Source organism: Cavia porcellus, unplaced genomic scaffold, assembly GCF_034190915.1.
Source record: "Cavia porcellus strain 051 isolate PalLab524CR breed Dunkin Hartley unplaced genomic scaffold, mCavPor4.1 scaffold_8, whole genome shotgun sequence".
NCBI classification, from domain to species: domain Eukaryota; kingdom Metazoa; phylum Chordata; class Mammalia; order Rodentia; family Caviidae; genus Cavia; species Cavia porcellus.
Genome location: NW_026947491.1, coordinates 15,992,286 through 16,015,229, shown reverse-complemented (window position 1 = coordinate 16,015,229; position 22,944 = coordinate 15,992,286). Strand labels below are relative to the sequence as shown.

Sequence of the window (22,944 nt, the reverse complement as noted above, 5' to 3'; positions counted from 1 at the left end):
GCCTACACTGCATAGCAAGACCCTGTCTCAAAAAAAAAAAAAAAAAAAAAAAATCCAGGAGCAGAAGATATAGCTCAGTGGTACAGCCCTGCCTGACAAGTGCTAGGTCCTGAATTCAGTTCCTGATACCAAAAAAATAGAGGGTGCTGTACAGTATGAGCAGTTGTAGGTGACCTGGACAGGATCAGAGAGCAGGCAGGTCAGCACTGCAGACCATGCAAATCTAAGGTGCAGAATCCTGAGGCCAGTGAGTGGCACAGCTTACCAACCAATGCCCTGCAGCCCTATGGTGGAGGCCACATCTCTGCCTGGGCCTGAGTCCCCACCCAGGGACAGTACAGTGTCCAGGCTTCTGAGTGAAGACCTCAGCTGCAAGACAAGTGTCAGAAACCAGTGAGAGGTTCCGGCTTGTATTTCCATAGCCTTTAATGGAGAACTTTTTAAAAGCCAGTAAATATCTGACCAAAGCCCAAAACTGGCAAAAAGCATAGTTCTGTCAGGTTGTAATGGGTAGGGCCACTGTGCACCCCATGTGGGGTACAGGGGTCTGGCTTGGACAGTCGACAGGACTTGGCTGCAGGTCTCCTCGGAGGCCTCTCTTGGCCTCACTGAGGAGGTGCCTGGCAGGTAGGTGGTGGTGTGCGCCTGCAACCCAGCACTCGGAGGTTGAGGCAGGTGGACCACTGGGATTTTGAGGCCAGCCTGAACTGCACAGTGAGAGCCTGTCTCAAAATATGCTCCCGGACATAACACGTAAGGTCTTGGTAGTGTTGTTTTTTCCTAGTACTATCAGGGACCCTTCCTTGGTTTTCCTGGGATCTAACAAAATGGGTGATAACAGCAAAATAAGTCATTTAGATGGATGAATGAAAATTTACTTTGAAAAAATACATGTAAAAATTCAAATGCCACCACTTTAAGGCCGCCTTGACGTGCACTGTGACAGCCCGCGCTGACTGCATCGTTTCTTTGAAGGCATCAGGGCCCCGTGGCACCTCCCGTCTCCTCATTCTGCTCGCTCGTGCCGCACCACGGCTTCCTCTCCAGAACCCTGCAGGGAAAGAAGATGGCATCTGCACTCAGAGCCCGCTGCCACCACTGCCGCCTGGCGGCTCCTCGGGAGGCTCAGCCTGCGACACCCTGGAGCCCGGCCGCAGTCAGTGGGGTTGCCACCCATCATCCGTCTGTCCTGGAGCCGCACTGCACCATGAGGACTGCTGCCCTGTTCATCTGCAGACCCTGTTGTGTTTCCCACCGACGCAGCTCTTTGTGTTGAAACAAGCTGTTCTCTTTGAGTGCTGAGTGCCAGTGTGATTTCTTCCTCCTTCCCCCAGGTCCTTCTACTCAGCTGCCTGTTTCCTTCTGTTGGTGGCTGGTTACTTTCTGCTCCCAATTTACCCCCAAGCAAGGCCAGGCTTTCTCCTGCTGCTGCCCCAGTGCACCTGACCTTGCATTCGCTGTGTGTCGGGTTTCTCTGGCCACCGCCCCAGCTCTATCCCCTGGGCACACAGTGACACCATACTGCACTTGGGCAGATGCTGCCTGGGTCAGGGTCTCTGAGTTGGGCTGACCAGCCCTGCATTGGGTCTTCCTCATTATCTATTCATTGGCCTGCATCCCTTCATCTGTAAAACTTGAGTAAGCTAGGTGGAGTAGCACACACGTGTCACCTCAGCACTGTGGAGGCTGAGGTAGGAGGGTCACAAGTTAGCAAGGGCCTGTCTTGAAATAAAAGTGGTAAAGAGGATTCCTTCCATAATTTGTATTACTTACCCAATGCTTATGCAAAGTATGAGTCACTTTGCAAACATGAGCTCCCTAACTGTAGCCAGCTAAAGGCCCAGTATGTTTCCTGCAGACTTGCGGCGGGAGTAAGTAGGAGTCACGTCTGGAGGGCCAATGAGTGCATCTGCCCTGCGCCCTTCCACTGCCCTGGCATAGTGGTGAGCTCGGTTCTCAGGTGCTGCCTGGGTGAAGGGACACTTGGCTCACAGAGTGTGAAGACAGTTCTGCCGTCACTGAGTCCTGCCCCTCCTGTGTGCAGGGAGTCCCCATAAATGTCCCTGTGCTGAACAGAATTATTTGCCTGAAGTACTAACCTACTGTCCTAAGTTCTATGGGCTTCATTTTATGTGAAAGACAGAAAAGAAATGCGCCTCTTAAGAACATGTAACAGGTGCTGGGGATGGTAGTACACACTTGTAATTCCAGACCTCAAGGAGGCTGAGGCAGGAGGACCACAAGTTTAAGACCAGCCTGGGCAACTCAAGGAGACCCTGTCTTGAAATAAAATGTAAAAAGGGGTGGGGAGGTAGGATGCAGCTCAGTCCTCCGTACAAAAAAAGTTCTTAGTTAACTCGTAAGAGTCCTGAATTTAGTAAAATATAAAGTTCTCCATAGAGAACTGTGAGGGCTGAGGATTTAGCTCAGTGGCATAAGTGCCTGCTTGGCAAGTGCAAGGTTGTGAGTTCAAATTCTGGTACCAAAAAACAACTGTGGATTTAGCTCAACGTTCTTTGTTGGTAAATTGAAAAATCTAGGCACAGACTTTTCTAGCATGCGGCAACTTGTTTCAACTTGCAGCTGAGTTAATCCTGATGTTGTGTAAATTAATCCCGTACCAGGAGCGTTACCAAGCAGAAGAATGGTTATGCATTGATGTGAAAGCAGGTGACCGTTGTGTGGAGCCAGGAATGGCAGGATTTTGTGTGTGAAGTCAGGTTCTCATGCAAAGTTGAAATACCAAGAAAGGGACTCGATGGGCCTACAGTGATGTCGAATGTGAGCCAGGCATGGTGGTGTACCCCTGCAGTGTCAGCACTTGGGAGGCTAAGAGGGGAGGATCATTGCCGAGAGTTTGAAGCCAGTGTAGGCTGCATAGCGAGACATCTGCAAAAACAAAACTAACAAAGCCAAGTACAGGAAGAACAACTGAAGAGTTTGTTGTGAGTATCACATCTTGTAGAAAACACCATTAATACAAGATAAGACTTTAAAATCCATAATGCAGCTTTGATGAGTGGAGAAATCAGAAGCTTAGTGTTCTGGTTTTTCAAAGGAAACTGGACAAAAATAGCCTCGACTTGAGGAAAGCAGTCATTGGTGATGGAAGGTGATGTTTTCTCTGTGACCCAGAAACAAAGTGTCAAAGTTTGCCCTGGAAAATTACAGCTTCCCCGGATGCCATGCGGCGCTTGCACACGCCGGAGTCCCAGGAGTGCCCACTGGGTCCCCGGCCATCTGTGGTGTGGGGAAGCTGCCAGGTCGCCACGTATTCTGAAGCGGGCAGGGGCTGCGTCGATGGGCAGCGCTGTGTGACTCACTACCAGGCTGCTTGGATGGGCGTGCAGAGGAAGACTTCGGACAGTTGGCTGCCGGGTTTGCTGCTGAGGGATGCTCAGCATCCCTTTCCCTCGGGATGCTCTGCAGAAAGTAGGATCTGCCCAGTCGGTAGGACGTGTCACTTAGAGACAACACCACCCTGAAGAAACAGTTCTGAGGAGGCGTGGTGATGTGAGCCTAAATCCCCAACATTCTGGGAGGCTGACGCAGGAGGACTACAAGTTGAAGCCCAGCCTGGCCAACTTAAAGGTTTAAAAATGACTGGATGTAACTTAGTGTGAAGGCCCTGGGTTTAATAAACTAAACCTTTGGCTTGGTGGTCAGTGAGTTTGGGAGATTCTAACCAAATAAACTGCTTTGTTACACAGTCTGTTAGAGGTTTCAGTGTAGTGACCTCACTTAAACCTGGAGAAGGTGCTGAACAACTTAACACAACTCTTCCACCTGGCCCTGGTGACCCTTGGCCAGCCTGTCCTGTCTGTATTGGCAGTGCAGGCATGGCTGAGGCCAGAGTCCAGAGGAGTTCGGGCAGTTTCCAGAAGTCAGCCATTAGCCATCATATTGAGAAAGCACTGAGGTTACACAGCAGCTCTGCCAGGGCTCTCCCGGGTGCAGACACTTGCTTGGCAAATGTGAGTGCAAGCTGTCCATGTGTGGTGGGGAATGGTTGAGTCCTGCTGTCCACCCTGACTAGGTGTCCACCTATGAGGCCACAGGACATGGGGATGTGGGCTGCCTCAGGAGGGGCTGTCATAGCGAGCTCCTGAGACACACTCCTGGGAAGGCACATGCAAAGGGTTGGTCTGCTTGTCCTTCTGTTGGCTGTCACCAGGGCCTATGCCACCACCCAGGCATCTCCCGAGCTTGGAATATCCCTGAGAGATGGAGGCAGCATGTGGGGGCGCATACCTGTGAGCCCTGCACTCGGTAGGCAGAGGGAGGAGGACACTGTGGGCCGGGGTCAGCCTGGGCTGCAGGGTGAGACCCTGCCTAAACAAAACATAAAACACAGAATGTGAATCACTGGGGAGAAAGTCCCCTCGGGCTGTCCACTGCGAGCTGGGTGGCCTGGTTCTTCCTTTACCAATAGGCCCCTCTTACCAGCAGCTTCACACTTACCTGACCAATGATTGTCAGAAAATATCAAGTAACACATTCTAGAGTCAGTCTTATATATTTTTATCATGGTATATTACTACCTTTTTCTCGTTCATTTTTAATTATCATTTATCACGTGCAGGGACCTGTTTATGAAAAGTTTTTTTTTTTTTTTCTTTTTCTTTTTTTCCGGTACCGGGGATCGAATTCACGACCGCCTGCTTGCAAGGCAGGTGCTTATGCCACTGAGCTAAATCTCTAGCCCCTCATTTTTTTTTTTTTTTGTTCTTTTATGAAAAGTTTTTAACAATTCTTTATTAATTTTGGGTACGGGGATCTAAGTCACGACCACATGCTCACCAGGCAGGCGCTGTGCCTTTGAGCTGCACCCCCACCAGGGTCTCCCTTTCCAAGATGAGCCTTATCTTAGTGTTACTGGGTGCTGGGGTACCCAGGGGTCCCCCTGCAGAGAAGGACAGCTGAAAAACCGAGCCATATAGTTACCAATAGTAACAGTAGGGAAAAAAAGAAGTGTCTAAAGACAAAGAAACGCCCTGAAGAACAGAAGTGTGGGACAACAGTAGACCACCGCCTAGGGAGAGAAGGAAGCCACTGGGCAGAGGCCCCAAGGCAGCCCTCTTTAGTCCCGTCAGCAGATGGACGTCAGATCCCGCAGTCCTGCGCAGGCTTCGGAAGGTGTTCTGCGCATGCCTCCCGCCGTGACTGACAGGTTCTGGTGACTGACAGGTCATGCCTGTTTGCCCAGCCCCTTTGCTATACACCTCAATCTCCTGCCTTAGCAGATCTCTATGTATGGAAGAAAACAGCACATGAAGTGTTTGGTTCTCTCTGACTCCAGGCATCCTCTGCAGATAAGGGAAACTTCCATACTGACATGTTTCTTTGAATTCTGAATTGAAAAATAGTGGGTATTTTTCTTTGTTTTTAGTACTGGGGATTGAACCCAAGACCTTTGCACTGAGCTACATCCCCAGCTCTTTTTATTTTTTATTTTGAGACGGTCTTACTAAATTGCCCAGGTGTGGCTAGAATTTGCACTCCTCCTGTCTCAGCCTCCCAGAGTGTGCAGCCTCACCTGGCCAAAGTTAGTTCTTTTAATGTTAAGAAGTAAATCTGAATGGGTTGATTTGTTTCATAATGAGGATTTTTTAATAGGGACATTTTGCATAATAATCTAAGCAATTTCTGTGGTTCCAGCTATTTATAGAGCACATAAGATAAGCATTCTATCAAAAATGTTTGAGAAAAAACTTCTTGAAAGAATTGATATTTCTAGTTTGTATGCAGTTCAGTGAAGAAGTAAAAGGTAAAATTAATAGTTACTTGATAAATCTTGGTAAGGTCTTTTTTCCATAATTCCCAGAAATGGAAAAAGACTCAGAAGGACTGGAAAATGTTCCAGCCAAGTAATTTCAAGTTCTTTACCCTCAATAAAATTGAAGGCAGATGTCCTTGAGCTGCCCTTGGAGAGGATACTGACAACTAATGTTTGATGATGAATCACCATGCAGCCTCCAGCATATCATTTGGAAGCTTAAAGATTCAGTGACACCATTTCATTAAAAACTGCTTTCATTTCCATCTACTTATTTTGGTGAATAAAATTTCTTGGCACTTATATGTGAACAATTTTTTTAAAAAGCAGGAATAAAATTCATGCCAAACTCCTGCTCATTTAAAACTATGCATCCACAGAAAGTTAGAATAACTGCAAAACATTCTTATCTCATTAAGAGACTTCTTGTAAAATATTATCTTTGTGTTTATAACAAACACTAGGTGTTGAAGAAGGATTTATGGTCACTCAAAACAAAACATTTTTAATTTCTCTAGCACTGTGGAAACACAATTAATAAATAACTTTCAAATGCAAACTTGCATCATGTAGAACAAAATTTTGTGGGGAAAGATGGAAAGAAACACCAGAGAGAGGGGGAAAAATGAAAGATTTTACTTCTAAAGAAGAAATTTTTTTTTTGGTCTTTTTCCTTTTTATTGGTACCGGGGATCAAACTCACAACTGCCTGCTTACAAGGAAGAAGAAATGTTTTAAGTATGGCTGATCATGGCCATCAACTGATGCTATTTCAGTGAATATATTTAAGAGAGTAGTGTAGCTATTTTGTGTAAGAATTAATTTTGCAGACTTTAAGCAGATAAAAATTTGAGCTGGCACGCAAGAGGCTGAGTCAGGAGGGTTGCCATGAATTTGAGGTTAGGCTGGGCCATATAGCAAGACCTTGTCTTAAAACAAGGAAGGGGGCCGGGGATTTAGCTCAGCGGCATAAGTACCTGTTTTGCAAGCTCCAGGTCCTGAGTTCAATTGCCTGGCACCAAAAAAAAAAAAATAATAATCCTTTCACCATCTGATTGCTGCCAACCCCCACTCACCCCCACCAAAAAGTTCCTTAAAATTCACAGTGAAGAGAGAGGTGGCTTCCTTGTCAGATGCCGTCACTGTAATTTGCAGTAAGAAGTTTTCCTCTGTGTCACCGATGCACTGGTAACGGAGCCTCAGCACCCTGGGGCTGCTGCCTGGACTACCATGGGAGGGACAGAAGAAACTGACCTAGGGTGTGGCTAACATTTCCAGAACTTTTGTTTGGTTGGTTTTAGAGACAGGGTCTCACTCTGTAGTGCAGGCTGGTCATGAACTTGCTATGTAGCCCAGGCTGGCCTGGCACTCACAGAGATACTTCTGCCTCAGCCTCCCAAGTTCTGTGATTACATGCCCGTCCAGGATATGTGCTTTGTTTATTTCAGCCAATCACTAAGATTTGGAGGGTGTCCCCTTCAGTTATGAGGTTGAAGACCACCGTACATTTCCAGTATTAAAAGTATCCCTACCGGCCAGCTGTACCTATCTTGGGGGTGGGGGACAGAGAGGAAGAACTTCTATAATCCTGGAAATTCATTTCACTTAACTTGTTTGTTTATTACTGTAATAATCGTTTCAAATCTAAACATTTAATAGCATGATTTCCTACATAGAAATTACACACATATGACACATATAAATTATGTATGGAAATCATATACATATGTATACATATACACAAAAAGTATACATATCCTAGCTGGGTGTGGTAGTACACACCTGTTATCTCAGCACTCTGGGAGGCTGAGGCAGGAGGATCGCAAATTCAAGCCCAGCCTGGTCAACTTAATGACTTGGTGAGACCCTGTCTCAAAATAAAAAGTAAAAAAGGCTGGGATGTAGCTCCTTGGGAAAGCTTTGGGTTCCATCCCCGTGACTGACAATAAAGTCACACAGACGAACACATTCTACAGAGGCAAGGGTAGTTTCCGTGTGTACCTGAAAAACGCACATTTCATATGTTTATATTACTCATGATTTATATTGTCACACTATTCAATGTAATAGAGATTATACCGTCAGATCTCCAGACGTAGAGGCTGGCGTCCCCGCACACAGGTCAGGTACTCCAGGCACTGCGAACCACCCTTGGGGCACTCACTGGGCGATGGGCAGGGAGTGTCCCCTGCTGCACGCCTGTCCCCCAGGACACCAAGGGCCCAGGGTCCAATCCGTTGGAAGTATCTTGGCTATAGCTAAAAAAGACCCAGAACCGTGACATCGAGCGTCTCAGCAGCTCAAGGAAATGCCAGCCTCGCTCCTAAATCGAGCGCTACAGTGGCAAAGAAAGAGAAGCTCGGGGGAGTTGCGCGGGCCAAACTTATCCCTGCCATTTGGAGCAAATGTTGCCAGGCCAGGCTACAGGGCCCTGCGCCGAGGCTGCTCTGCCCCAGCCTGCAGGCCGAGAGAGGCGCTGTCCATGGTGGGTCCCAGCCCTCTGAGCAGCCCTGAGTTCTTTTTCTGTCTTTTTTTTTTTTTTTTTTTTTTTTGGTCTTTTTCGTTTTTATCGGTACCAGGGATGGAACTCACGACTGCCTGCTTGCAAGGCAGGCGCTTATGCCGCTGAGCTAAATCCCCAGCCCCTTTCTGTCTGTTTTTGAATCAGGGTCTGGCCGTCTATGCAGCAGGCTGGCCCTGAATTCCGGCAGTGCTCCTGCCTCAGCCTCCCGAGTGCTGGGATGACAAGTGTGTGCCACCTCTCCTGGCTCCCCCCTCTACATGTAAATAAAAGTGTGCATAAATTTAGCAAAATCAGTTTTTACTATCTCAGTGATAAATGAAAGGTGGACCAATGTTTAAGAGTAAAGGAAAGCACTTTTGCAGGAAATTTTAAAACTGAAACTGCCTGTTTTGGAAAGGCTGAAAGTTTTGAGAACAAGAAAGATTAATTTTGAGTCTTTGCACTAACAGTCAAAACGTAAGTGAAGCACATCACCTTAGCATTCAACACCATACAGTAATTACAGCTACTGAAATCCTAAGAGAAACAACACCAATTAAACGTAAAACAAGATCGCTTAATGTGCTTATGCACAGGATGCTGAGCTCAGGTCAACACGCGGCACATTGCCCAGTGCTCTAAGAGTTAATTTGGCTTTTTTTCTTTTCCCTCACAGGTAGTGGCTATATCGTTCCTTGGTAAGCTCCTCTGGGAAATGTCCTTTCCTTTGGCCCTGTTTTGTTTGGTTTTGTTTTGAGACAATGTCTGGCTCTGTAACACAGGCCGGCCTTGAACTCACTGCAAGCGTCCTGCTTCAGCCTCCCAGAGCATGTGTTCTCTATTTCATGAGCAGTGTTCTCTGTCTGTCCAGCCATGGTGCATCATCAGGGAGAGTCCCATCTGTCATTCCTCCCCTCCTGTGACTCTGAATTGCTTTTCCCGTCCGTGGAAATGCCAGGGATAAACCATGGGGCCCGTCAGTGTCAGTCACCGTCAGCCACAAATCTGAACTTGACAAGTTTATCCGGAGATTTCCCTCCTGGTCAAGGCACGTTTAAATCAGATTGACTCAATCAGCTAGGATTAAATTAGAACATTAATTATGGCCTTTCCTTTTCAGGGGCTGCCTTGCTTCCACGGAGCTTTTGAGACAAAAAGTATGAAGAACTGTGGGTTCCGAACTTCAGCTGCAGAGCTGAAGAAACTAATTTAGAGCTCAGAAAACTGTGTGTGTATAAAACCAAATTTCTAACTCTGTGCAGGGAGTTCTAAAACCAAGACCCAGGCCTAAGAAGAGAGTGTGCTCACGTGTACATGTTGATCAGAAATATGAGTGTTCAGGTTAAAAAAAAATCATCACAGCAGAAAGCAGCGTGGCCAGAACCCCCGAATCTTCGCTTTGGGCCCACCCAGCCCACCGCTGGCGTCCTCTCTGGAGGATCTTCAGCTGCACTGTCCTGGCTGCCTTAGGGTCCGGAGTGGACCCAAAACTTTTCCCTTTTTGACTCTGGGGAGGAGTCAAAGGTCACACAGTGTCAGATTTGGTGACTAAAGCGGATGAGGACATCTCGTTCTGCTTTTAGGAACTGCCTTTCCCTCGATGGCTCTCGACAACGGAACTTGGTGTATTTCTGATCCCACTTCATGAAGACCCGTGCAAAGAGGCCTCCAGAGCTTCTGCAGAGAGCGGCGAGGATGCTGGGATGGGTGCGTTCAAACCGAGGGGAGGGTTTGGAGGGGGATTCGGGGCAATGTGTGCTTTGCTGTAATCTTTAAAATTTACACATGCTCTGTCTTTGGGTCACCCTTCAAGTGAGGCAAGGCAAGTGCTCTTCCCAATCTCCCCATAATGGCAGTGTGGGAAGAGGAGGGGACGCACCATAGGAAGAAATACCACATCGCGTGTAAGAACTATTTCAAAAGCACATGGCCACCCTAGGAGTACAGCAATCATTGGAATCGACCATTGAAAAATAATGTCAATAAAAAGGATTAAAAGATTTTTACCAAATTTGCTAAATGCAGTGCTGCACTCCTGTCATCTCACCACTGAGGCTGAGGCGGAGGACCACAAGTTGGAACCTAGCCATGACAATTTAGTAACTTGGCTCTACCTTATCGCAAAATAATAAAAGTAAAAAACCAACAAGGTCCAATACTTAGAAAAAAAGAAAAAAGAAAAGGACAGAGTGACAAAAAATGAAAAAGTCAGACAAAAAAGACTGCCTCAGCTGGCGATTGCATAGCGCTTTTCCCGCTGAGCACATGGCCCCGCAGTTCCAGAGGTGGCCAGCAGGTGGCGTGCTGGCTCCACGGCGCGGGCCTCCAGAGTGGGCGCGCTGCGTCCACAGATCCCCTCCGGTAGGTGGCGCTGTAGCTCCGGGTTGCAGCCCGCGCGTGGCAAACGGCGCCCCTGCAGAAGCGGGATGCGGCCCGCCTCGCCGGGGTCGCCTATGCGCCACGCCCTTTGCCCTTGGATGTCCGGGCGACCAGGGAGCTGGGGTCTGCAGCCAGCTCTGGAGCAAGGGGGACAGGGCGCCATCTGTCCTCTCTCCTCCTCCCAGGGACTCTGAACGCACACGGTGAGGACAGCCGGCCCGAATGCAGGTGACTGGCTTCGTGTCCCCAGTTTCCTGGGGCTGTGCATGCTCACCCACCGCTCTGAGGCGCCGCTGCAGCACCGCGACCTCGAAGCCTCGCTGCAGTCCTCCCTCCAGTCTGGAACGCGGGTGCCAGCGCCCCACTAGCCCTGTCCCGCAGAGGAGGCCCCGCCTCGGCGGCGGTGATGGATTCGGTGTCAGCGGTCAGGAAACGCGCCGCTGCTGGGGCAGACTCGATGGCGCCACCCAAACACCTGCTTGGCCCAAAAAGTGGCCCCAGGTGAGGCACGGCCTGTCTCACCCTTCCTTCCTCAGTTCCCGGCCTCCGTGATCAGCCTTCCAGGGCGCCCCTCCCCCAGCATGAGACCCAGGGGTGTCCCTGCGCGTGCAAAACAGGTCCCAGGTGCGGCCCAAACAGCCTGGAGGCCCTGGCTTCCAGGCACTGCGGGCGCCCTCCTCCCCACCCTCACCTCCCAGGCCTGGTGGCAGTCAAGGGTGAAGGGCGATTTCAGAGTCAGCGGCTCGGAAAGCTGCCGGCCAGGGCAGGTCTTCTGCAGCCTGCGTGGCTACAGGTGGAAGAGAGCCCAGCTTCAGGCCCTGGATCCGGGAGGGCTGTGACCCCAGCACTCTGGTGGTGAGGCAGCGCGGCTGCATGTCTCAAAGTTTAAAAAAAAAAAAAAAAAAGAAAGAAAGAAAGAAAAAGAAAAGAATGGTTGGGGATGTAGCTCAGTGAGAAAGCCCTGGGTTCCTAAAGTCCGTGGCACTGTTCTGCCCTCTCCCGCTAGAGTTATCTAATTCCTGAATCTGCAGTTTATTACCCTACCACGAGTCTTCCTAAAAGACCAAGAGACTTTCCAGGCTCCACAGTGACTTTGCTCTGACATCCAGGATCACAATCCCTAGTAACTCCGACCCTCCCTCCCAAAGGACTAGCAGAGCTTCCAGGTGTCCAGCCTTTCTAGTCCCTAGAACTCCTACACAGCAGCGGGGCCCCTTGCCTCAAACTGCTGCCCTGGCCACAGTCTGATAAGAGTCTCTTGAAGGCTTAATGGGTGGGAAAGGAGAGGAAAGAGAAAGGGTTAAACGGAAAGAGATAAGGGAAGAAAGAAGAGAATGACTGCAGCTTGGGGCATGCAAGACAGATCTTAAAAATCATCCGGAATTCAGGCATTACTGCAGACACATTTTATTATAATCTTAATACAGTCTACATAAATTTGAACTCATATTTATTTGGGTTCTGTTATAACATAGCATAATAAAAATCAAAGCACTGGTACTCTGAAATAAAGCAGGCAATCCCCGGTCAATAAACACACTTGATTTATTTTGTATAAAAGGTTAAGTTTACAACTAAACTTTTATAAAAAGTTTAGCATGAATAAGTACAGCATTACACATTTGATGCAGAAATACACATCTCTGCCACTATACAAGAAAACTCTAATTAAAGAGTTCACAAAGTTCCACTCAATATATATATATATATTTATATATAAATATATACACAGCATTCAGTAGGCTTGCGTCAAAAAGGTAATTTCTGACCAAAGACTTCATTTAAGTAACTGAATACTGAATCCTTCTGGTAATCACGCTCCACCTTTGAAAAAAGGCAAAGTCTACTTAGATTGGGCAATTCCTTGTGATTTTAACTCCCCATGGTGGGAATAGTATATAAAGAAGACCTTCCAGCTGCAGAAAGGGCATTTAAAAGTCTTTTTCATAAATAGCGAATATCACAGTCCAGGTCAGACAACATCCTGGAAAGATGATTATTCTTAGCTGTCCTTCTTATTTTGCTTTTGAAAAATGTCCATTCAAACTTGTTGTCCTCTTGGAAATGGTTGAAAAGTTCGGCGTCTTATAAGTTCCTGCGGACTTGTTGTTTTTGTTGTTGTGCAAAAAGAAAGAGAGAGAGAGACTATGAAAGAAAAAGAAAGGAAAAAAAAGTCATGAACACCTGCAAAAGATCGGGAGAGAAAGGCGTGTTTAGCAGACAGAACACAAGCCAAGGGCAGAGGCCGGCAGCCTGGCGCCGCCGAGGAAGCCGCAGTTTGAATATTTAACCAAACACTGCGAACCCTGGCGTCCACATGCAGCACACAGACTCGGCCTCCAAGGCGCAAATTAAACATGAAAATCACAGAGACTCCAGGGAAAACTTCCCAACCCAATCTCCTATTTGGATTTCCAGCGGCAGTGCTCACAGGCGCCAGGCTGCTGCTTGTAACAATTACTTGATTGGAAACAGCCCTTCAGTGAGCAGATAGGGAAGACTGGGAACCCACAGCCAAAGAGCACAGGGGTCCCCGGCCATCGGGAGAATCACAGGGCTGTGCTTTCAGTGAAGGAGGATGGCTGTGGAATTTGTGGCAGTACGATTAATTACAGCGGAGGTTAGCACCTCATAGTACCGGCGAAAGAAACAGCAGCCAGGGGAGGAATTACGTTTGCTATAAAAGCCAACACACACACACACACACACACACACACACACACACACGCGCGCGCGCGCGCGCTCTTCCCCGGGCCACCTTCTTACTAAGTTCCCTGGGGAACATTCTGGGCTCTTGAGTAACCAGCGGTACAAGCCCCTTCTTGTCTGGTAGGACTACTTAGCACACATATGACAAGGGAGTAAGCACGTATTTACTAAATAAAACATTTGACCGACGAGCAAGGGACCTCACACGGGCGAATTACAAAAACACGCGCACGCACTCTAAGAGACACAAACCAACACTCACCCTTTATTCAGCCACAGAGTGCTTTGCTGTCGTTTGATGTTAAGTCAGAAGGGAATTCGGATGCCTAGAGGGGAAGAGGATAAAGGCGCGATGTTAGTCTTTAAGGGGAAAAAGAGCCTCTTTTTTTCACTAAAGTAATCCACACATCAGCAAGTTGCACGAAGCACGTTTAGACCACCATGCACGCTACACGCGTTAATTCACACGTCAGAACTTACTAGCAATTGCACGCACGGCTCAATCTGCAGGAAGACTTTTTAAGGGAATAAGGGAATTAGCTTCCTTGGAAGACTCAGTCTGGACCTTGCTCCTAGAAATGACAGCCTCGCCGGTGCCTAGCGCGGGGCACTGGGGCAGAGCTCACCTGCAAGGACAGGATGCTGATGTCCGTGTTGAGCGTGGTCAGCGGCGTCCTAGACGCCTGGTTCTGCCCAGGTCTCGGGTGGTGCAAGGTGACGATCGTGGGGTGGGAGTCGAGGGCAATCTGCAGGTCCAGGATGTAATCGATGACGTGCTGCAGTATTTCCATCTTGCTCACCTTCTTGTTCTGGGGTATGCTGGGCACCAGCTCCTTCAGCTTGGAGTAGCAGTCGTTCATGTTGTACAGCAGGCTCATCGGGTCGTCCACCGGGGTTTTGCTCCGGGAGATGCCCAAGCTGTGGTCCGACAGGCTGTTTTTCCTAACGGACCTCACCGGACTGAAAGCTTTCATGCTGATCGCGGGGCGAGGAAGAAACAAACCGGGTTGCCCTGGAGTTCAGGCCGCCGCCTGCAGAGAGAGTTGCGCTAGGCACCGGGCTCGGCTCAGAATGAAGCGCGAGCCCGACGGGGCGGATTTTATTTGCGCTCGCCGGGGACATTCAAGCGGCCATTCTTTCGTTCCTATTGGTGGAAAGCGGTGCGTCCGTCAGGCTGAGGGAGCGCTCCTATTGGCTAGTTCGGGAACGGGGTGAACGCTCGGTTCTTCCGCATTCGCAGCCAATCCTCGTGAAGTGGGTGGGGCCTGCGCGAGCCCAGCTGGGCTGGTAAATAGAGTACAGTAAACCGGCGCCCGGCGCGGGCCAGTGCCAGGGTATGGCACGTCCTCGATTTTAAGTTTAAATGCATGCGCACCCTAGCTCGGGGGGTGCGCCCCAACGAAAGCTAGCAGCTCGCAGCAGCCCTAAAGTCACAGCTTCAGGGGACAATGTCACAATGCCCTGCAGCCCACGGGACGGCTTCAGGACACAGCCAGCCCTGCAGGAGCAGAGGGAGAGGGAACCAATAGTTGTGCTGCTGGAGGCCACGAGTGCAGAGTGAGTCCCGTCTCTAGACAAGGAAAAACTTTGTTAAAGGAAAAAAAAAAACCCTACCAACGCATGCATTCGGGGAAGGGTTTAGTGTGGGATTTTGCAAAGCAGGAGTCATTGTTGGCAAATCAGTAAGATGAGTGCATTTGGAATCCGCGTCCATCCACGCTGGCTCTGACTGCTAAGGGGCACGGGAGTCGGGGAGGGGACACCACTCCTGGCAGGACTGTTACAACCATCCCGTGACTCGGAAATCCTTAGGACAATCTACACACTGAAACTGCATTTCCACACTGCCCTTCAGGGGACTGAGTCTGTCTGATTACGCACAAACCTTGATTTCTGGGGTTGCATTCCCACACCTAGCCATTCATCCACCTCTTCTCCCTTTATTTAAGCAATTATTTTACTATGTATGAGACTTGGAATCCTTTCAACACAGGTACCGGAGGCACTGGAGTTCCCGAGAACTCATCCTTTTGATCTAAATAACTTTACAGCTCCAGACTCCAAATATTTTAATTCACAAAGAAGTCCTGCTTGACTGAGAACTGCAGAGTATTCACGGGTTGTGTGTTGGGGAGGTGGGAATCATACCAGGGTCATGTAAAAATCATAGTAAAAAACACACTAGAGGACTCTGGAAAACATGATCTTAGCATCTTGCTTTTTCCTCCATCTCCGCGCCCTTTACATTTAAGAAAGAGGAAGGAACCAGGAGGTTGCAAATAAAGCTCTAAAGGGGAAACGGTATTTTTCCTTCAATTAATGATTAATTCCTCGGCTGGTGGGCCAGGCTGACCTCCCTGACAACAGCGTGCCCTAGGGCTTTTCTCTGGGGAGGCCCCGTTGCTGGCAGTGCAGTAGGTGTCACTCCATAAGACCCAGCCACTCCAGCTTGGAGAATGAAGGCTGAGAATGGAGGCCATGGAGACCTTTCCTGGGCCCTGCCCACTAACTCATCCCTGTCTTCCCCACAATGATGGAGGAGCCAGGTCGCCTGATTATCAAGCCTGGCAATGATTTACCCTCCGACCTCCCCTCCCCTTCCCAAGCCTTCTGATGTACTTTGTGTGTGTTTCTCTGTCACATCCTTGCCGCAGCGGGACAGATTTTGTTTTGACATTATTTTGGTTCATGATGTTATACTCTGACTATTTTACAATAATAGCCAATGTAAACAAACATCTTTGGGATTCTCAGATTATTACTTATGATTCTTGGACATGGCCGGCGCTTCAGTCCTCACACATTCCTCTGCTTTCCCCAAGGACACCGTATGTTACCGTCCATGACAGCCTCTCGGCCCCACGCATGAAGCCTGGGGCTGGATGCTAATGTGCTTCCCCTGTGGTTCTGAGCAGCGCTTTCTCCCAGGATCGTTTTTTGTATTCTGCTGTAGTAAAACTGCTAAATATGGTGAAAGTTTTCTGGTGTTGCTTTCTTTAGCTGCCTCATGGAGTCCAGTCTGCCTGGCCCTGTTGAATTCGATTCTATTGGCAAGCTACGCGGTTTTGCATTCATTTAAAGATCGTTTTGCTGAGGATCAGAAAGCGTATAAGTTAATGATTTAAAAAAAAAAAAAGGCCTGCGTTACTAGTTGTCTCAGCAAGGCCAAGCTTTTAAATCACCTTTAAAATTATGCTTGGGGTGGGGGTGCTTGATAGGAAGGGGGCAATCGAATTGGAGCATTTTGGGGGTAACTTTAAAAGGTACTAAAAAGCCCGCAGATTAGGCTGGGGATTTAGCTCAGCGGCATAAGCACCCGCCTTGCAAGCAGGCGGTCGTGAGTTCGATCCCTGGTACCGATAAAAATGAAAAAGACCAAAAAAAAAAAAAAAAAAAAAAAAGCCCGCAGATTGGCGTCTATGTGGGTTTGCCTTTCAGGCTCTGAAGTTCACATGGTCCCAGCTGCAGGAAGGGCTGCATCCGTGGGTGGTGGAAAGGTGCGAACAGTTTCCGGCGGGGACTAGGGTGTATGGAAGGCGATCCTTGACCTCTCCCGCTCACCTACTGGCTGACCCTACATTGAAGACACCCAGGGGCCGCTTTTCAGGTTCCCCAAGCCTAGTCGCGCAGCTTGCAGGCCTGCCGCGCGCCCCACCCCAGCCAGGCTGCGGGCGGTAATGAGAAGCAGCTCGGTGCGCCGATCTCGGCCAGGACCCACGCGTGGGGGATCCCACGTGGCGGGGGCGCGCGCGAGGTGCTCCCGGCACATCTGGCGCAGTGGGGCGCGCTAGCCTTTCTCCCCTCGCCGCCTGTACCTCCACCCCCGCTCGGTTTTGTTCTCACAGCTCTGTCCATTCCGCCCGTGACCCCCCGAGCGATCCCTGACAGGTGATGAATTGGCAGCGGCGGCGCGCGGGGCCGGGCCGCGGCGGGGCTGGAGCCGGAGCCCCGGAGCAGACTCTCCGGCGCCAGGCGCGTGACGCCGCCCATTCACAACGCCCCGCGGCCGGGTCCTCCCGGCGCCGCTCCGGCGGCTGCCATGGCAACCACGCCGTCACTCAGCGCGCGCGCCCGGAGGATCAATGCCTGTGAGGCCCGGCCCGCGCGCACCTGCAGCCGCCGCGCGTCTTAGGTTTCCCGCGATTTGGGGAGAGGGAAGAAGGGGGGAGGACTGGAAAGAAAATCTTCCTTTTGGTAGGAAGCAAAAAACAAACGAACAACAACAACAACAAACCCCAGGGAGGCGTATTGTGGCTTTGGACGTTGCCAAAGCAAAAGGTTTTGCTTTATTTCATTTGTTTTTGCAAGCGAAGGCATCCAGGACGGGTCTGGCGCGGTAAGGAGGTCGCTTGTGCTCTGCGCAGCCGAGACTGGTTTATCCCTTTGGCCCCTCTGACTCCTCACTGCAATAGCTTTGATCTGGACTTTTAAAAATACCTCTCAAGGACCCCCCCCCCACCCCCAAACCCTGGCCCCTTCGGCCCCACTGTCTTGCGCTTCGGAGCTCTCGGAGGTCGCGCCAAAGTTCCGCACTTATGCGTTTTGCAGGGCAGTAAACGTCACCCAGCCCCAGTCCGGGAGAGGCGAGGAGGGCGCCTGCCGCGCTCCCTGGTTACCACTGCAGGGCGGGCCGGGCCCGGCCGGCGAGCGCCGCGCAGGGCCCCCTCGCCCGGCCTCAGTAGAGGCCGGAAACCTGCAGCCACGGCCGCCGCTTCCCCGCCGGCTTTATCTCCAGGGAAAGTTCCATTTTAAGAATCAGATGCCAGCATTCCCGGACAGCTTACGGCATCCGATCCCCGAGGGCGCGCCTCTGCTGCGGGGCTCTGGCGGCGGTTATTTATCGCCGTCCCGGGGGCGCCGCGGGCGCGGGCTCCTCCGCCGGCTAGCAGCGCGCAGCGCGGGGGCGGGGCGGGGCGCGGCGCCCGCGGTGCTGTAGGCTTCTAGGAATCGGCATCTGGATCGCATAAGGATTAGACTTTCTGCTGTCCGTGTTTATTTAGTGTTTTGGCAAGAGGGAGCCCTTACGCCGAAACCAGATAAACGATTCTGGGTTTATAACAGCGCTACGCAGCCCCGGCGAGGCGAGGCGAGGCGGTGGCCGGGGTGGGGGAGGGGAGCAAGCCCGACACGAGGTTTATTTTCCCAGCTGGGTGTCTCTCCGACTTGCCTGCTTTCTTATGCTTAGGGTGGCGCACAGCTACGAAAGCCCTAGCCAAGCGCCCAGTGGCGACGCCGACTTCGCTGCCCCCCACCCTCGCCTTCCTTCCTTCTAGGACTGTGATGCTCTCCTGTGGACCCCGAGAGCCCCAGGTGACGTGGCCGTGCCAAATCCTGTTGCGTGCTGCCGTGTAACCCCCGCCCTAGGGCAGGATCCCTTTTCGGCTTCCTTCAAAGAAAGCAAAGTTTGGGCGCAGGGGCCGATTTCACTGCCTGCGCTGCAGCGAAGTGTCCCGATTTGGGTCGCCTTGGCTTTTCCAAAGGATTTCCCTTTGTCACCAAATTAAAAAAAGACAGCAAATTAACTCAAGCGAGAGATAAGGTCTTGGAAAACCACCACGAGCTGGCGGGAGCCTGATGGGCGTCGCCAAGCCAGAGCGCTGGGAGGTGCGGGGCGCGGGCAGGGTCACTGCAGAGTGCAGGGACCCCATGCGTCCGCAGGAATCGCAGCAGCCAGCGACAAGGGCAGACTCGTCTGGGAATGAAGCTGCACCTAATATTATCATGCGACTGCAAAAACCGAAGGAGGCCGGGCCGCTGCCCCTAACAAGAAACACATTGCGCGCCTGTCCCGCCCCTCCGCGCGTTGGCCCCGGTTATCCCTTGCGCTCGAGCCAAGCCGTTGACCTCGGCGGGCGGAGCCGCGCGCCCCGCGTCGCCCCGCGCGCGCGCGCCCGTCTGCGTGCGTCCCGGAAGCTTGTAGGCGCGTTGCCTTGAGCCCTGGTGCCACGCACTGGGGCGGCGCCAGCTCGGGTTTGTTTGGGTACAAACTTGGGTTTTAAAAACCAGTGTATACCCCATACTTTCCGCTTGCTTAGGCGATCGCCACTGGCGTCTGTCGCCTCCCTTCCCCCTACGATGGCCCTGCGCAGCCTCTCCCTGCCCAGTTACTGGGACTGCACACTCTTGGGACCGGCGAGCCCCTGCCACGCACCCAACGCGTGACGCCGCGCCTGCTTCCGCGGCAGAGCCCAGGACAGAGGCTGGGGACGCTGAGAGCGGCAGGGGCCCTCCTGGAGAAGGGCCCTAGGCTCAGGGCAAAGACCTTGGTTTGCTAAATGCTGCTTTAATCCATGCATTTAACTTTAACCAGTTCGCCTGCCTTTTCCCAGAGCGCGTGAAGAACGCGGATAATCCCGCCATTGGCGACGCATGTGGGTAACTGTGGGAGGCTGAGGCGAGAGGATCCCAAATGAGAGCCCAGTGCGAGCAATTTAGAGACCCTATTTCAAAATTAAATAAACAAAAATGCCTGGGGATGTAGCTCGATGTGAAGGTGCTGGCTCAATCCCCAGCAATACACAAAAACTAACTTTTTGAAAGTTAGGCAGGCGCTGACTCTATGTCTCAGCAGAAGAAACTGAAGCAAGGATCAGTGACAGACTCCTCTGTGGCAGGTTAGACTCCAGCCCACATTTCCTGCTAGGGGCAGAGAGGTGTGTGACCCTCACGCCAGGTGGAGTATTGATTACCCTTTTTGTTGTTTTAATCTTGAATTTTACCACACCCTACATGGCCCAGAGGAATGAATCTGTGAAACGCTCTTTCCCCTTTCCTCCAGAGTTTTCAAACCTGACTGTATACTTACCTCACGGCACTCTAGGAGACTGAGGCAGGAGGATCCAAAGTTTTTGCCCAGCTTGGGCAGTTTAGTGACTTAGTGAGACTTGTCAACATTTAAAAAATTTTAAAAATTAGCTCAGGGTGGAGGCCCTGGGTTCAATCCCCAGTTCTGGAAAATAAATTTTCCTGGAGGGAGGAATACTAACTTACAAAAAGAAATATTGTTAGGTACGTTGGCAAACACCTGTAATACCAGCACACAGGAGGCTGAAGCAGGAGGGTTGCCATAAGTTTGTAGCCAGCCTGGGCTATATAGTGAGTTCAAGACCTGTCTGAACTATGCTGTACTAGACCCTGTCTCAAAAACAGAATATTTACCAGGATTTTTTATTTTTTATTTTTTATTTTTTTTGTCTTTTTGAGACAAGCTCTCACTATGCAGTTCAGGCTGGCTTAAGCTCACTTTGTAGCCTAGGCTGGTTTTGAACTCGGAACAAGCCCCCTGTCTCAGCCTCCTAAGTGTTGGGATTACAGGCGCGAGCCACCATGTCCAGCTATTTACCAGGATATTTTACTGGCCTTTCAGAACATGAGATGTGAAGTGAGTTGTGTGTGCATCTTCTCCACACATCGTGGACTCCTCAGAGCCACTATGTCCTGACTGCTGACCTTGAGGAGTGGCCAAGCTCCCTGCCAAGTCTGGGGAGAGCATGGGGTCAGGAACGTTCTCCGAGCTCAGGCTGCACACAGGCCGAGCAGCTCAGGGGCCCTGGCCATCTTCCAGTAGGAGGGGACCCAGGAAAGCAGCTCTGCCTGTCTGTCATCCCACTGGGGAAGGGAGGACCTGGTCAAATGCAGGACACCCATTTATTTGTTTATCTTGTTTTATTTTTATTTGTTCTGGGTATGGAACCCAGTGCCATTGAAGGTAGCTCCCCAGCTCTTACAAATTTGTTTGTGTTGAGAGGGCTCTGGTTGAGGTACTGTGTTGCTGGACTGGGCTTGAAGCCTCCATCCTTCTGCAGGTATGCATCTTACATGCAGCCAAGAAGGCCACTGTTAAATATCCATTCTTTTTTTGTCTTTTTCCTTTTTATCGGTACCAGGGATCAAACTCACGACTGCCTGCTTGCAAGGCAGGTGCTTATGCCGCTGAGCTAAATCCCCAGCCCCTCAAATATCCATTCTTAAAGCCGGGTGTGATGGTGCTCACCTGTAAGTAAGGCCAGCACTCAGGAGGCTGAGGCAGGAGGATTACTGAGAGTTCAAGGCTAGCCTGGGTTACAAAGCAAGACCCTGTCTCAAAGGATCAAAATATCTTCGTTGTGCTCTGGGACTCTGCAGTCACAGAGTGGGCAGGTGGAGCAGTGAGGGGCACACAGAGTGCAGGGTGTGCACCCAGAAAAGAGCTGTCCTTCAGAAGCACAGAGAAGGCCCCAGTTGTGCATGGTGTTAATGTAACCCCGCCTGAGCCAACCAGGACATAAGCAGGGAGCTGTGCTCACAGCCTCCTCGTGGACGGCTGGGTGAGCTAAGGAGGCTGCGAACATCGGACCATAATGCGTCCGTAGTAAAGCAACAAAGTGCGCAGTAAAGCAAGGCCCAGGGGCGTGGCAGGAGTCACGTCCTTCCCCAGGCTGGAACAGAGGGCAGGTTTCTGAGTCCAGAAATCACAGCCATGAGATGGAGATGGAGTGCATCCCATTATCTGTCATCCATCCATGTGTTCATCTGTCTGTCCACCCATCCATCTGTCCATCCTTCCATCATCCACCCATCCTTCTGTCCATCCATCCACCATCCACTCATCCTTCTGTCCATCCATCATTCACCCATCATTCTGTCCACCCCTCCATCATCCACCCATCCATCTGTCCATCCATCATCCTCCCATCTGTCCATCCATCATTCACCCATCATCTGTCCATTCTTCCATCATCCACCCATCCTTCTGTCCACCCATCTGTCATCCACCCATCCTTCTGTCCACCCATCCATCATGCACCCATCCTTCTGTCCACTCATCATCCACCCATCCGCCTGTCCATCCATTCGTCATTTACCCATCTGTCTCTCCATCCATCCATTCACCCATCATTCCTCATCCATTCATCTTTTCCATCCATCCACCTGTTCTTCCAGCTGTTCTTCCACCCATATAGTATTTACTGAATTCCTACTCTGTGCCCTGATTCTCCTGGAGTTCAGGAAGCTTCTGTGGGCTAAACTGATGCCTCCCTACTGGCTGTCCTGTTCCAGTGGTTTCCTGCATAGCTGCTGACCATGACTGTGACCATGACCAGCAGTGCAATGGGGAGGGGAGGCAAAGGCCCCCAAGAGGACAGGATAAAAACTAGAATCCAGTGTTCTGGGAGGCACATGGAGACGGTGTCACTTGAGCAAGGATGGCAGGAGATCAAGAGGGGGCACTCAGCAGTGTTGCATGGTGTCACACAGGGCTCTGGAGGTGGCTCCATCACCCAAAATTTGATGCAGAGACAGCACCAGGGCACACAAGTGGAGACCACGAGACCCCAGGGACCCCAGCATTTGAGGACGGCTGCCTAGAGCTGCTCTGTGGACAGCAGTGACAGGAGCAGGTGTCAGTTGGGACAGCCCCTGTGGACAGTGCCTTGAAGGGAGGAGAGGCATCGCCCGAGGCTGGCAAGGCCCTTTGGGCCCAGGAAGGTGCACGGCATGGTCTCCTCCCCAGGACAGGGAGCCCAACCTTGGTTCTCACCCAGAAGGTTTTATCTGCATCTTTCCATCCGGCCCCTGGGCTGCCCTGGTTCTCTCA

General features: G+C 50.8%; 2 protein-coding genes across 5 annotated transcripts in view; one reads left to right on the top strand and one right to left on the bottom strand.

The window, feature by feature from the left end:
* The window catches only part of Kidins220 (kinase D interacting substrate 220), a 71,738-nt gene extending 70,443 nt beyond the window's left edge, over window positions 1-1,295 (top strand). The window contains exon 33 of one of the 2 annotated variants that reach the window (XM_023562950.2): window positions 976-1,295. The gene's annotated coding sequence lies outside the window, so the exon portion shown is untranslated. Of the gene's footprint in view, window positions 1-921 lie in introns of both variants that reach the window. The other variant, XM_023562951.2, reaches the window with a different exon arrangement.
* On the bottom strand, window positions 854-14,454 carry Id2 (inhibitor of DNA binding 2). Of its 3 annotated transcripts, none has more exons than XM_063254434.1 (3): window positions 13,994-14,454; window positions 13,630-13,693; window positions 854-1,051 (listed from the first exon to the last, which is right to left on the bottom strand). In XM_063254434.1, exons 1-2 carry the CDS (start codon window positions 14,339-14,341, stop codon window positions 13,637-13,639), a joined length of 405 nt encoding a protein of 134 aa, XP_063110504.1. In that variant the 5' UTR covers window positions 14,342-14,454; the 3' UTR covers window positions 854-1,051; window positions 13,630-13,636. The 3 variants fall into 3 exon arrangements, with proteins under 3 accessions (XP_063110504.1, XP_003464992.1, XP_005001559.1); XM_003464944.5 differs by lacking the exon at window positions 854-1,051 and adding an exon at window positions 12,050-12,842 and having other exon boundaries at window positions 13,994-14,453; XM_005001502.4 differs by lacking the exon at window positions 854-1,051 and adding an exon at window positions 12,050-12,803 and having other exon boundaries at window positions 13,994-14,453.
* Window positions 14,455-22,944: the final 8,490 nt, after the last annotated feature.

Excerpts from the sequence above, each read along its gene's own strand:
- Id2 (XM_063254434.1), bottom strand. The coding sequence starts at position 14,341 with ATGAAAGCTTTCAGTCCGGTGAGGTCCGTTAGGAAAAACAGCCTGTCG. Across the intron at positions 13,694-13,993 it reads TCAGCATCCTGTCCTTGCAG|GCATCCGAATTCCCTTCTGA; the intron begins GTGAGCTCTGCC and ends CTTCCCCTCTAG.